The 12,834-nt window shown below is 36.0% G+C and overlaps 1 protein-coding gene across 4 annotated transcripts; it reads right to left on the bottom strand.

Annotated features, from left to right (window-relative positions):
* Window positions 1-1,375: 1,375 nt before the first annotated feature.
* On the bottom strand, window positions 1,376-10,436 carry cUnh19orf47 (chromosome Un C19orf47 homolog). 4 transcript variants are annotated; one of them, XM_079874184.1, is made up of 9 exons: window positions 10,339-10,436; window positions 8,308-8,395; window positions 7,507-7,621; window positions 7,088-7,169; window positions 6,819-6,932; window positions 5,978-6,127; window positions 5,753-5,829; window positions 2,440-3,757; window positions 1,376-1,618 (listed from the first exon to the last, which is right to left on the bottom strand). In XM_079874184.1, the coding sequence occupies exons 1-8, from the start codon at window positions 10,355-10,357 to the stop codon at window positions 3,221-3,223; spliced, it is 1,182 nt and encodes a 393-aa protein (XP_079730310.1). In that variant the 5' UTR covers window positions 10,358-10,436; the 3' UTR covers window positions 1,376-1,618; window positions 2,440-3,220. The 4 variants fall into 4 exon arrangements, with proteins under 4 accessions (XP_079730310.1, XP_079730311.1, XP_079730312.1 ...); XM_079874185.1 differs by having other exon boundaries at window positions 1,376-1,626; window positions 2,450-3,757; XM_079874186.1 differs by having other exon boundaries at window positions 1,376-1,626; window positions 2,450-3,757; window positions 5,978-6,121.
* Window positions 10,437-12,834: the final 2,398 nt, after the last annotated feature.

The following is a 12,834-nucleotide window of genomic DNA, read 5'->3' as shown; positions in this document are numbered from 1 at the left end:
GGCATGTCAATTGTCTCCCAGATCCAAGTGGAATTAATCTCCCTGGGAGCTTGAATGATTAATTTTCCTGGCGAAACACCCAAGTCTGCTGAAGCTGGAGAGATAATTGACTAATACACATCTAAAGGCTGAATTGTTGTGTATCCAAAAGATATATTACTTTGCTTTAATCTATTACTAACAACATAAAAATACAAGTGAATCTCTTTGGTGTTAGTAATAGATTGTAATTAATAATACATTGTAATTAATAACAGCCTAAATGCAAACACCGAGTCAGCATTAAGAGCCAAATGTTGAACAGTGATGAACTGCTGAAGTCGCTGTACAACACTATAGACACAAGGGCTTGTGTAGTCCTCGCCATCTGTCATTGACTAGAGCATGCATTAAACACACTTCAGTGCAATGCTTTTTTGCAAGCACAACAGTTTCGACTCATCTATCCTTTCATTTTGGAGAAAAAATTGTCATCTCTATAGTGACCTTCTTTATCAAATTAATTATGCAGTAAACGTCTTTAAAGAGACAGTTCCCCAAAAATGAAAATTCTGTCATTAATTACTCCTCACGTTGTAACAAACACGTAAAATTTTCATTTCATTTGTGTTCTTAAGATGAACGAAATTTGTATGTTTGTAACGACATGATAGGTAATTAATTACAGAATTTTTATTTTAAGTGAAATATCCCTTTAAACGCTTTCAAGCGTATATTGCGCCGATCAGTTCTTCCATTGTGAAATGCACTCAAATTCAGAAAGGATTATAACGAGGGCCCTTCAAACCACCAAGATACAATAATAAGCATGATGCAACTATAATACGCTCTAAAACCCAGTTCAATTTATATATTCATGCATTTCACGTGACATTTGAAAAATAAAAGACACAATTCAAGGTTTTTTCTGTTTTATCTTTTTATATTCAATCCATTCCAAAAACAAATAATCTTAATATTTTATAAACTTACCCAGTTAAAATGTTTTCTCAGTTATTTTTCCTTAAACAATCTAACTTAAATTCTGCATTTGAGATGCTTCAAATTAAAATATTTATAAAAACATAATAACCATGACATAAAACACAGAAAGTGAAGGTGAATACCTATAAGAACAGGATGATTAGTGGATACTGTAGTAAACGTACACAAGACACAAGGGTCCACCTCCACGTGTGTTGCTTGGCAACAGCATGCTATTACCAATGCTATATTTGCTCTGCTTGCCCGAGTACATCACAAATTTCCATTGGGTGGCATTTCAAATGTGGAAATTTGATAGCAGAGGCTCTTTTACACACTGACTGTGCAATTTCAAGCAAAGTAACAGTTGTGGTCATAAAGGGGCGGTCACACGACACTTAAATTCTAATCATATGCATGCGAATGTGGGAGAAGTTTTACATCTTGTTACATGGCGTTCAAAAGCCCAACTTTAGGGAACATGATCCTTTGAATTTGTATGGTAAAGACATGCTAAGACACGGCATGACCTCTTATCGGATTGCAAGGAACACAAACGTTCAAGCTGCAGGTATGCAGTAGATATTTAAATGCATATTTATAGATCACTTATTAAATATTGAATTTTCTTTTTTTAAAGTCCAGTGTGACCACAGCTTAACCCTTTAAGTGTCACCCCCCTTTTTTTAAATATACATGAAAATGCACATTTCGACTTTAAATGGTTGTAATTAAAGAATGCTTTGGAGTATAGACATAAAATTGGTCTTGTTTTAAAGAAGACATTTGGCAGATTTTTGTTGAAGTGAAATAAATTAAGCAAGTGAAACAAAAAAAAAGTTATAGAAGTTTGAGTGTATGAAAATGTACAATGTAAAAAAATTAATTATTCATAATTTATATAAAATATATATTTTTAAAACCTGGCCGACTCTAAAACTGCTAGAAAATCAAAGCCAAAAATCTGAGTAAGTTGTGTTTCAAATTTTAGGTTGATATCTCAAAAAATGAGCTTTCAGTGAGATTTTGTTTGGGCGCAGTACCAAACATTTTCACTAGGTGACAACCAGACTCCATTACTGCCCATATAAGGGCGCCTCCATTTCCTCCATTGTTATTAAAAACATTTTAATATCTTTTTTTCTAAAATAATTCAATGGATGATACCTTTTGACCTCTTGGCATGAAAACAAACTGAGGTTTCAACCATTCTTTCATGATTTTTCATGTTCATTGCTATTTCAAAATAAAGGTCTGAACACGCCTTAGGAATATGAAAATATTTTTGTTGCAAATTGATAAATTACAGCTCCTCTGTAATTTATTTTAAAAATCATTCACCAAATATGAAAACTAGAGTTTGTAAGCTTTCAAATGATATATAGTTTGTCAAGATTAGTTTATGTTTGTTATAGGATATTACTGTTTTAAATATGTAATGATTTTGGGCCCACCGGTGGGCCGGTGACACTTAAGGGGTTAAGGCGCATTAAAAGGCTTTTCTGATCCTTTAAGTTAAAGAGATAGGTTACCAAAAAAGCACAATTCTGTCGTCATTTACCCACCCTCGTGTCCAAACCTGTATGACTTATTTTCTTTTTTGTTCTGCAGAAGTATGTTGATAACCAAATCACTAGTGTCCACTATTTAATCAACAAAAAGACATTTCTTAAACATCTTTTGTGTTCCGCAGAAGGAAGTCAGAGTTTTGAAATGAGTAAATGGGTGAGTAAATGATGACAATAGCCATTTTTAGGTGAACTATCTCTTCAAAAACAGGAGGAGGTAAGAGGATGGTTGAACATGAGCTTTCTTCATGGAGGTGTTTGTGGTAAACAGAACACATGCTTTCACTTACGTCTCTTAGCTACTGTAGTAAAAAAAAAAATTATATTTTGAGCATTTGATGCTGGGCGCCATGCATTTTAAAATCTTCATTATTAACCCCTTTAATGTGGGAAAATGTTTCACGCAGGAGAGCAGCTATCAAAGTAGGAAAGCAGGATAAAGAACGATTCCTACAACCAAAAATCAGGTATGTCCACACACACACTGACATTTAACATATTGCAGCCGTCCCTTTTCGTCCCCTAATATCATAATCATAACGCTTAATGAGGTACAGCATATCGACTTCCCAATCCATCAAGGGTGGTCCTAGAGTTTCTCCACTCACTCAAATGGAAATTCAGGTGGGTTTTAGGTTATAAAAGGAGCAAGCAGGATAAAAAGGGGTGCCCTTTTCAGTTTTTGTGCATTAGGTTTTCCGGGTGCCCAGCCTCTTAAATACACTGACTGCCCCAGCGTCCATCTGAGCCCCGTGAGTGTCACCTGTGCTGCTACTGACCTTAGGGCTGGCCAGAGCGAAGCTGCCCTGGGCTTTGCTTCTGCTACTCGTGACTCGACTGTCCTGCGTGTCTGCAGGCTGACTGACTAGAGGAGTAGAGGAGGTAGGGTTGACTGACGGTGCCTTTCCCAGTCTCTGCAGCACACCCAGTTTAGGTGTGCCCTCCTGGATGGAGGAGGAGGTAGAGGATATTGGTGGTGTGCCTTCAGATGGGGGGAGTTTGTACTTGTGGCCCAGTCGACGCAGAGTGAGAGGTTTTGATTTGGTGTTTACAGTCTCTTTTTTAGAAGAAGGTGGAGGTCGTTTGAGGACGCCGGCGTACTGCAGCACTGAGCCTTCATCATCGCTTTCATTGTCCTCGAAGGAGTCAGTGACATTAACGGTCTTCCCTCCACGCTCTTCATCCTCCTCTGCTTCACCCAGTCGGCTAAACACGCCTGTTGGCTGCTGCAAGACAAAAGAGACAGGAAGACAACGATGCAAAAAAGTTATTTTTTGAAACACTTTATAATTAGTTCACATTAGCGATCAACAAATACTACTCTTCTGAATACCTTATTCGATAATGGCTTCATGAATTCTACCAAATGATGGGAAAATATCATCCCATATACAGAGGCAGACACAGTCACTCCTCGTGTTTGCTGGATAGAAGCTAATCCAGGGGATAGCATGATATTACACATAAACATCTAAAATCCCTACGCTATAAAAATAGTAATGAGAGTGTGAAGTGAATGAGTGTAAACTACATGAATGAAATGATGGACTGCACGAACGCAAATATATATGTGGCCCTGGATGACAAAACGAGTCGCATGGGTCAATTTTTTTTAATTGGGATTTATACATCACACGAAAGCTGAATAAATAAGCTTTCTATTGATGTATGGTGGACAATATTTGGCAGAGATACAACTATTTGAAAATCTGGAATCTGAGGGTGCAAAAAAAATCGAAACATTGAGAAAATCTCCTTTAAAGTTGTGCATTTATGTTGGCGATTGTGCTGCATTCACTCACAAAAATAAATGTCTTATATATTTACGGTAGGAAATTTACAAAATATCTTCATGGAACATGATCTTTATTTAATATCCTAATGATTTTTGGCATAAAAGAAAAATCGGTCATTTTGACCCATACAGTGTTGGCTATTGACACAAATATACCCGTGCGACTCATGACTGGTTTTGTGATCCAGGGTCTGTATTGCTGTCTTCTGTGTCTCTCTCAGAAATCAGACCTTTGTCAAGAGTAATATCAGCTAAAATACTGAATCATACACATTTTTACCATTTGATGTCTATTTAAATGTTGTAAACTTTGTATATGATACAAAATACGTTTCTCTGTTTCACTCTCTCCCAGAGCCAGCAAGCATTATATATTCTTTATAATTTGTTCAAATTTGCATTTATAAGCATAGTAAAGTTAGCTATTTTCAAACACTGAATATTTTCTTTCTACTTCCATTATATATAATCATCTATTTTTATACAGAGTCCTATTATTTGAGGTTGTGGATAACTGCCTTTACATAACTCTGTACACAAAGTATTGGGGGGGGGGGCGAATAGATTCCCCTTTTATTTATAAGAGCTATATGTAGAATTCAGAAACACTTGATATTAGCAACACTGGTGGTCGTTGAGCAAATAACAAATTGTTGTTTAGGGGTAAAAGAAGTTGGAAATACCCTTAACAAACAGACACCGTTCACTCTGCTGAGAGCGACGTTTAGATTAATATGTAAAAATGCCCTGCACACTTTACTCTCAATAACAAAATAAACAGCAAAAATTACAGCGGTGAGAAAGCATCTGATCATAGCGATGTGGATGTTTGCACCAGCTCATGCACAAGCTCGGCATCATGTCAGCAGATGAGCTCATTAACATTACACTGTTATGATAGTTTGATTATTAAGTATATTTGAGACTATAGACTATTTAGATCTGGCTATGTGAGACTATAGTTTGAATCTCTTTCAGCATTATCCTGAACATTAAGAATTCATATCATGTGTCACTGAACGGAAGAGAGGCTCTCGGGAGAGTAAACGTCACATGCTTTTGATTTTCCCGGCAAAAACGACCCGAATCCTTCACATAAAAATCAGTCTAGAGGCTTTCATAGACAAGCTAGGAAGTCGGGGAAGGTCTTGTTTTTAAAGTTTCATTACAAGCTGTTCACACATTGGCAATAAAAAAAGAGATTAATACATGAACATTCTTACATATAGCTCGTTTAAAATTTAGCAATGATGTAAAAAAAAAAAAATGTTTCATGAGACCCAATACATCAACTAATGTTACCTCCATGAACAATGTAGTGTTACAGTCAATAAACAACAATGTGTGTAATAAAGAGAAAACAATTATCAGTGTATGGGTTTATGCTCTCGTTTATCTGATAGGAAAAATCAATACAATTTCTCACCTTATTGGCCGAGACGGTGTCAGTCTTAGACTCTGCCCCAAGTCTGTCAAACACTGAAGTACGCTTTAAAACCTTGGCTGTGGCAATGAAAGGGAAGATAAGATTAAATCAATCTCATCTGTACCAACTGCAAATTTTTAATTAGGCATGTTTAATTTCAATACTTAAAATTACTGTAATATCATATCAGCTCTAAGCCTCAACAAATATACTATGTCAGGGCACCTTTCTTGGCCTGCTGTGCCAGGATGCGTCGGGTGCGATCGGTCGTGCCTTTTGGCATGTTTATGATATATTTCCCCTCCATTTCTCTAGTGACTCGCCGGCGCTTCTTTTGCAACCCATTTTCTTCTGCTGGCTTGCTGGGAACTAAAACTGGGAAAGTTTTAAATCATCCCATTCCATTTAAAGAGTTCATCCAAACCCATCTACTCTACTGTTCAAAGCCTTGGGGTCAATGCTGGGGTTTTTAAAGAAAGAAATAAAGATGCATTAAATTGATCAAAAGTGAAATATTTGAATATGTAAATAAATACTTTTGCATTGTTAAAAAGAGTTTCTATTTCAAGTTTTCAAATAAATGTTGTTCATTTGAACTTTCATTTTCAGGATTCATCAACAATCCTGAAAATAAAATGTGTCACGGTTTCCACAAATATATTAAGCAGCAGCTTCTAACATTGATAATAATTAGAAATATTTCTTGAGCATCAAATCAGCATATTAGAATGAGACAGAATCACATAAATAAATTACATTTTAAAAATAGAAAACAGTATTTTAAATTATTCTAATATTCCCACAATATTACTGTTAGTACTGTATTTTGATCAAATAAATGCATCCTTGGTGAACATAACAGACTTCTATTTTTTTTTTTTTTGTTGTTAATCTTACCAACCCCAATTTTTTGAACAATAGTGTAAATAATTAATATATAAATAATATATATATATATAATTTCTGTGTCCTGTAATAATCGGAGCAGTTAAAGACTAGCAAGGTGCATTCACTAAACCCTTGACTGGCGTCTCTACTGATCTACATAAAGTTCAATCACCGGTACCTGGTTTGGCACTGGCGTTGGAGACCGTCACTGATATCCGGTTGTCAGGGCGCCGGGCAGGAGTGCTTGGCGGGGAGTCCCGACTCAGAGCATTGGCAATCATGCGTGTGGCAGCTGTCAGAGTAACATGAACATTACCAGAGCTACAGCTTCAGCCCATTCAGACAAAGATAAATCACTCCCTGTATGAGCAACCAGTAAAGAACTGCAGGGAAACTGTCAATTAAGGACATGAGGAACAAGTATATGCAAAACAACTTAATACTTACGAGTTTTAGCGGTACGTCTCAGTTCAGCCTGTACACTAGTTTGTCCAGCCGTAATAGCCTCGGTTGCCATTTTACACATATCCTATATTAAGAGAAAGGAAGAGTAGTTCAAGCATGCCAAACTTTAGTGGTCACTGGTCAACAAATACTGATACCAATATCTAGAGACCAGGGTTTCTGATTGCTGCTGATTTATGTACTATATTATTTTCATCTATTTTATTCCAAATTGACATTTAAAAATTCAATCTATTAATAATTCTGTCTGTAAATATTGGAACACTTACGTTAACCTGGCAAGCATAGATAGTCAACAGTCAATAATGTCAAACTGCCAAAAATATTGGCACATTTATTAGGGTTTTACTAAAAGACCCATTACAGACGTAAATGCATCAAAATCCAGCATTTGCACCAACCTGTCTATACACTTGCTTTGCATGTTTGAGAATAGCTATGATGTCCCCGATGACTGTGATTCCCAAGTCCATCATTATTTCTTTACTGAGGTCCATGAGCATGTTTTTCTGAATCCTGGACAGAAAAAAAAAGGTACTTTGAGACATGAGAATGTTGTTTGTTCACATTTCAGAGCAGACCAGATCCTAACTTTTCAAAATAGTGAAAAACATCCAGCAAATTAAAGCACACATAAGCAGGCTGAGATCAATCCTTTTTTGAACATTCTCTTAAAAACAGGCAATGTTGGGGGTAGTAATGCATTACAAGTAACGTGAGTTACGTCACAAGTCACAAGTAACTCATTACTTTCAAATTTACAACAAAATATCAGAGTTACTTTTTCAAATAAGTAATGCAAGTTACGCTGTTTTCCCATGTATTGACTGACAACTCTCCTGTCCTGATGTTGAGAGAAATCAGGAGTAAGAGCAGAGGTGTTTTGTGTGAACATGATGGGTATTGTAGATTAAGACTAAATGCGTGCATGCGTTTACTCATTTCACTTGCACAAACACAGATTCAGAATTCCTCAAAATGAATAAAAAAATTAATCAAACAAACAAGCAAGCCCAGCAGAAAAAAAAAGTAATGCAAAAGTAATGTAACGTATTACTTTCCATAAAATGCAACCAAGTAGCAGTTCATTTTTAGGGGGTAATGCAATATTGTAACACATTACTTTTAAAAGTAACTTTCCCCAACAGGAACAGTACAGATGTTCATGATCACTACATTAAAAGGCAATCATTTGTTTTTACCTGTTATCAACAAAAGACACGGCATAGTTGACAGCCAGTCCAGGAGGGATCCCAGCATCTTTGAAGAACTGGATCCATTCTGAGGTGGCTAAAGCACCAAGGAAAACACAGTGATTATATACATTATGAAATTTTTTAATTGAAGTTGTCTCTCAAATGACACACTATACACTTACTTAACTGTGTAGTGTATGAATTTTATAAGGAGACTGATATAGCACCTCCCTATCAGCTACGTGAGGGAAACTGCGACAGTTAAGTGCATAAAGTGTCCAAAAAACCCACACTTGTTGTTTACAGTTAATTAAATGCATCATCCGGATATTTAGTGTGCACTTTTTCTTTTTGGAATTTTCAGTGTGAACATACTAATCGCAGTATTTATACAACAAAACACTCAGAATACATAAGATGCAAACTGGGATGCACCTAATTTTATGTTACAAATGACTGTAAAATGAAAGCAATCAGTACAGCAGTTTTACACTATCTTATTTGTTTATCATGGCTTTTAGATTTGACTATTTAATGTCTCAGAGGAAAGTGTTGATGAATGTGCAAATAAAAATATACATATTATATATTGTATTATATTGCACAGATTGAGAATTTATTTTAATTTGCATATTTGCCATTAATTGGATAATTGGATATGGATAAAAATAGGCACAGAAAATCAATTCTATGGGGCCAAAAAAAATAATAATTGGTGTAGACCCAACTCAACATGGAAAAGAGGTCAGCAGCATATAGGATATGAACGACAAAGAGCGAACACATGGTCAGCCAGAGCAGCTGCATGGGTGTTATTTTTAAAGCTGTGAGTCTTGTGTCAGTAACTGAAGGTCATTCACAAGCTTAAAGGGATAGTTCACCCAAAAACCCTGTCATCACTTACTCACCCTCAAGTTGTTTCAAACATGCATGAAATTCTTTCTTCTGCTGAACACAAAAGAAGATATTTTAAAGAATGTCTGTAACTAAACAACTCTTGGGAAAAAGTATTTTTTCCATAATATGTAAGTCAATAGGGTCCATCAACTGTAGTGTTAACCATATTCTTAAAAATATTTTCTTTTGTGTTCAGCAGAAGACAGAAACTCATACAGGTTTGACACAACTCAAGGGTGAGTAAAGGAGGACAGAATTTCTTTAACAAAACTAGCTGCATGGATATAGTCAAAATATTATTTATATTGAAACAAAAATAAACCATAAGGTGTCTAAGGTTTTATTTCTAGTTAGTATTAACCTGTCAGTGTTCAGTATGTCAGTCGTATTACTCGTCCACACTAGAGTATATTCTAAACCTGGCTGAAAAACGCCTTAAAATGGTTTGCTGGTCTTAATTGATCTCAAGACTGGTCAGAAAGCTGGTCTCACAGCTGAAAAGGTGCAAAAATCCTTCATAAACCAGCCAACCTCACCAGGCAGGCACTGAGACTAGATAAGAACAACAAACCAGTTTATTATTTTTAGTGGAGTATCAAATAATTATTACTCTTACTCATACAGAAAGACACAATTATTTTAAGGGAATTGTTCTATAAACATATTTACATATACAGTAACACCAAAATTACTGAAAATGGTTTTAGAATAAAAAGCATAATGGTCTGTAGACATCTAGACATTCTTTTAAAAATAATACTAACAGTTACTAATAAACAGGCTAACGTAACATATAGTCTGTCTATTAACAGTGTAAGTTACACCACTAAACTTCACAACACAAACATATTTTACTCTATTCGCTAATAAGATATATTAAAGCAAGTTTGGGGGATATAAATAGCATATTAATAGCAATGTTGTGTAAAAACGAGACAATAGTAATACAGCGCGGGGCCTGTTTCATTGAACCCGGCTGCTGTTATTGCGCTTTAGCCCTTCCTGAAGACCAAACGTGAACCTCTGCAAGCCATTCCCCTCTGAATGTCCCATCACAGAAAGCTAAATATTGATTTAAGCCGCTTTACGGACCTGTACAGTCACCTTATTCCAAAAATAAGGGTCATTTCTTTCTCTTACCTGTTGTGACGGTCGCCATCTTGCCAGGGAAAAACCGACGCGTTGCGGAAATCTCGTGACGTCACATCCTCTCCGTCTTCGGAACGAATCGGCTGACCGGAATGTTCCGAATGAACTGGGCAATATCTGGCTCCAAAACATGTTTTATTTAACGTTTTGTTGCTCCAGTGGGTCAATTTGTGTGCAATTACTCGTACAACTGGAAGGTTGTTATTAAGCGGAATCTTCCATGACAACCTCAGTCGCCATCGCCATTCATTACATGGAAAAGAGATGCAATGCTAGTTAATGGTGTAATTCTGTTTTACTCATCTGTTTTCCTTTTTCACCTGTGAAAGAACGCCTTACGGCTTTATAAACAACAAAAGGGTTAGTAAATTAGGATAATGCTGTATTTTTGGGGGGGTGAACCATCTCTCTGATTTTATAACTCAATGTGCTGTTTCTATTGTATCCACTAGATGCCGTTAAAAGCTCATTAATTACATATCTATATGAAATCATATACTGTATGTTTGAGTGTCTGAGCTAAGGGTAGACCCCAAAATATGGTTACACTTTATTTTAATGTGTCCCTGTTACAATGTAGTTATACATTTAAGTACTGAGTAATATTAATTAATTACATGTACTTACTATGGGTTAGGGTGGTTTGTTTAGGGTTAGTTGCATGTAATTATGCCTAATTTATGGTTATTACAATAGTAAATACATGTACCATGTGTAACAAGAAAACATACAAATAAAGCGTTACCCAATTCAATTTATACCATGAAAAAAAAAAATTCTAATATGTTTGAAAAACTAACAGATAGAGTCTTTGTGAATATGTTTATTTTGTAGACATTTCCTTTACAAGAAAAATTGGACGTCATACAAAGATATTATAAGATAGGACAGTACACCAAGATTTCACAGTCTAACAATATGAAATGCCATTCTCCATTCATTAAAGGGCTAGAAATATAGCATAATGGAGAAAGGGTGAAAAGAGAGAGAGTGTAGAACGTCAGATTATATAATTCACAAGGGTTGTTCAGTATGTATTAAATATGCTGTTCAATATGAGAACTCTGAAACTCACTCTGCAAAGCACTCTGAAATCACGAGTGCCCTAAACACACAACCTCAAATCTCCAACGACACGTCTGTCATCAGCTTTCTTAGTCAAGAATATACAAACAGTATTGAAAAAGCACCATATTATTTTCAGTTTGAAATGTTTCGTGATGATTCTTGTTACAGCTAACTTTGATGATAGGAGAAATAGCTCTTTAACAAGTAGTCTATTTCACTCATACTGAAGGCAATCTTAAAATGTGCATTAGAAAGTGAAACAGTTCACTTATCAATCCGTGCACTGACATACATAACCGTCCCATCACTGAGGTCTCAGCAGAGTAAATCATACACAAGGTAAACTGGAAAGACAAACCAAGTTGTCTCAAATCTTCACTGTGACACTGTAGCATCAGAAATGACTTTTATCATATACAATTTGCTTGATTTGCTACATGGTTCAGAGTATCTGATATATTGCATTGCACTGTGTCAATTCAAAGCACTGTGAATTTGAAAATACCTAGGATGACCATAGCTAGAACAGAGCTTCTGCAAAGTGGAAGACCACAGAGTCACTGATACTGTATCATTTAACCGACATCTCCTTATGCTATAATATCAGAGACAGATCATATTCGTAAAGATACAGTAATAATATGTTTTGGTGCAGGAGGAACAAAAGCACCAACAGCTGAAAAATCAAAACAACATAAAACTGTTGTGACACACATGTTTGACAACGTGCTTTCTGATATCATATAATGTCCCACTTTGTGAAATCACAGCTCTGCCTTCATTACGTCACTCTTTGAGACGCCATAATTCGGTTTTCAATGCTAAATGAGAACATAATTTCATCAAATGGCTCTGTTGGAAAGAGCTCATTCTCTGCTTATATTTGAACCTCTGGGTCTAAATTCGACCAACAAGGCATTGGTGCACTTGTGTATATAAATGTAGCAAGAAAAGGCATTTCGATTTAAACAACTGTACAGATATTATTGTTCCCACCCCGTAAAATATCCCACACGAAGAAGTCAATGAGAACAATGGACCTCGTCTGTTTGGCAAAATACTATGTGATCATTTCCGTTACATGAATTAATTAGGGCTGGTTAAAAGTTGTCCATCAAGCCCGGACTATCTCTCTCACACACACATGCACGCACGCACACACTCACACACACACACAAGCCAAAGGGCAGACAGCACACACTGGACATGATAAATCAATGCAACGCCACTGATTGAGAAACACAGCTGAATATCATATGATCATCTAGAATACATTGAGACACTCAATTCATTTCTTCTTTTTCTTTATAGCATATTTATTGATCTGTTTATGCATTTATAGATATTTTGCGTCCAGTGTGTTTTGTCCACAGGGTTTGATGAACAAGGGCTGTGGGACCAACCTCATTGACAAATCAC

This window comes from Squalius cephalus (assembly GCF_949319135.1).
Source record: "Squalius cephalus genome assembly, chromosome: 6".
Classification (NCBI taxonomy): domain Eukaryota; kingdom Metazoa; phylum Chordata; class Actinopteri; order Cypriniformes; family Leuciscidae; genus Squalius; species Squalius cephalus.
The sequence above is the reverse complement of the archived record's forward strand: the minus strand, read 5'-3'. Positions and strand labels throughout refer to the sequence as shown.

Coding starts and splice junctions, on each gene's coding strand:
- cUnh19orf47 (XM_079874184.1), bottom strand. Junction 7,622..8,307: donor GTGTCTTTTGTTGATAACAG/GTAAAAACAAAT, acceptor TTTTCTGTCCAG/GATTCAGAAAAACATGCTCA. Junction 3,758..5,752: donor ACACCGTCTCGGCCAATAAG/GTGAGAAATTGT, acceptor TTTGTCTTGCAG/CAGCCAACAGGCGTGTTTAG.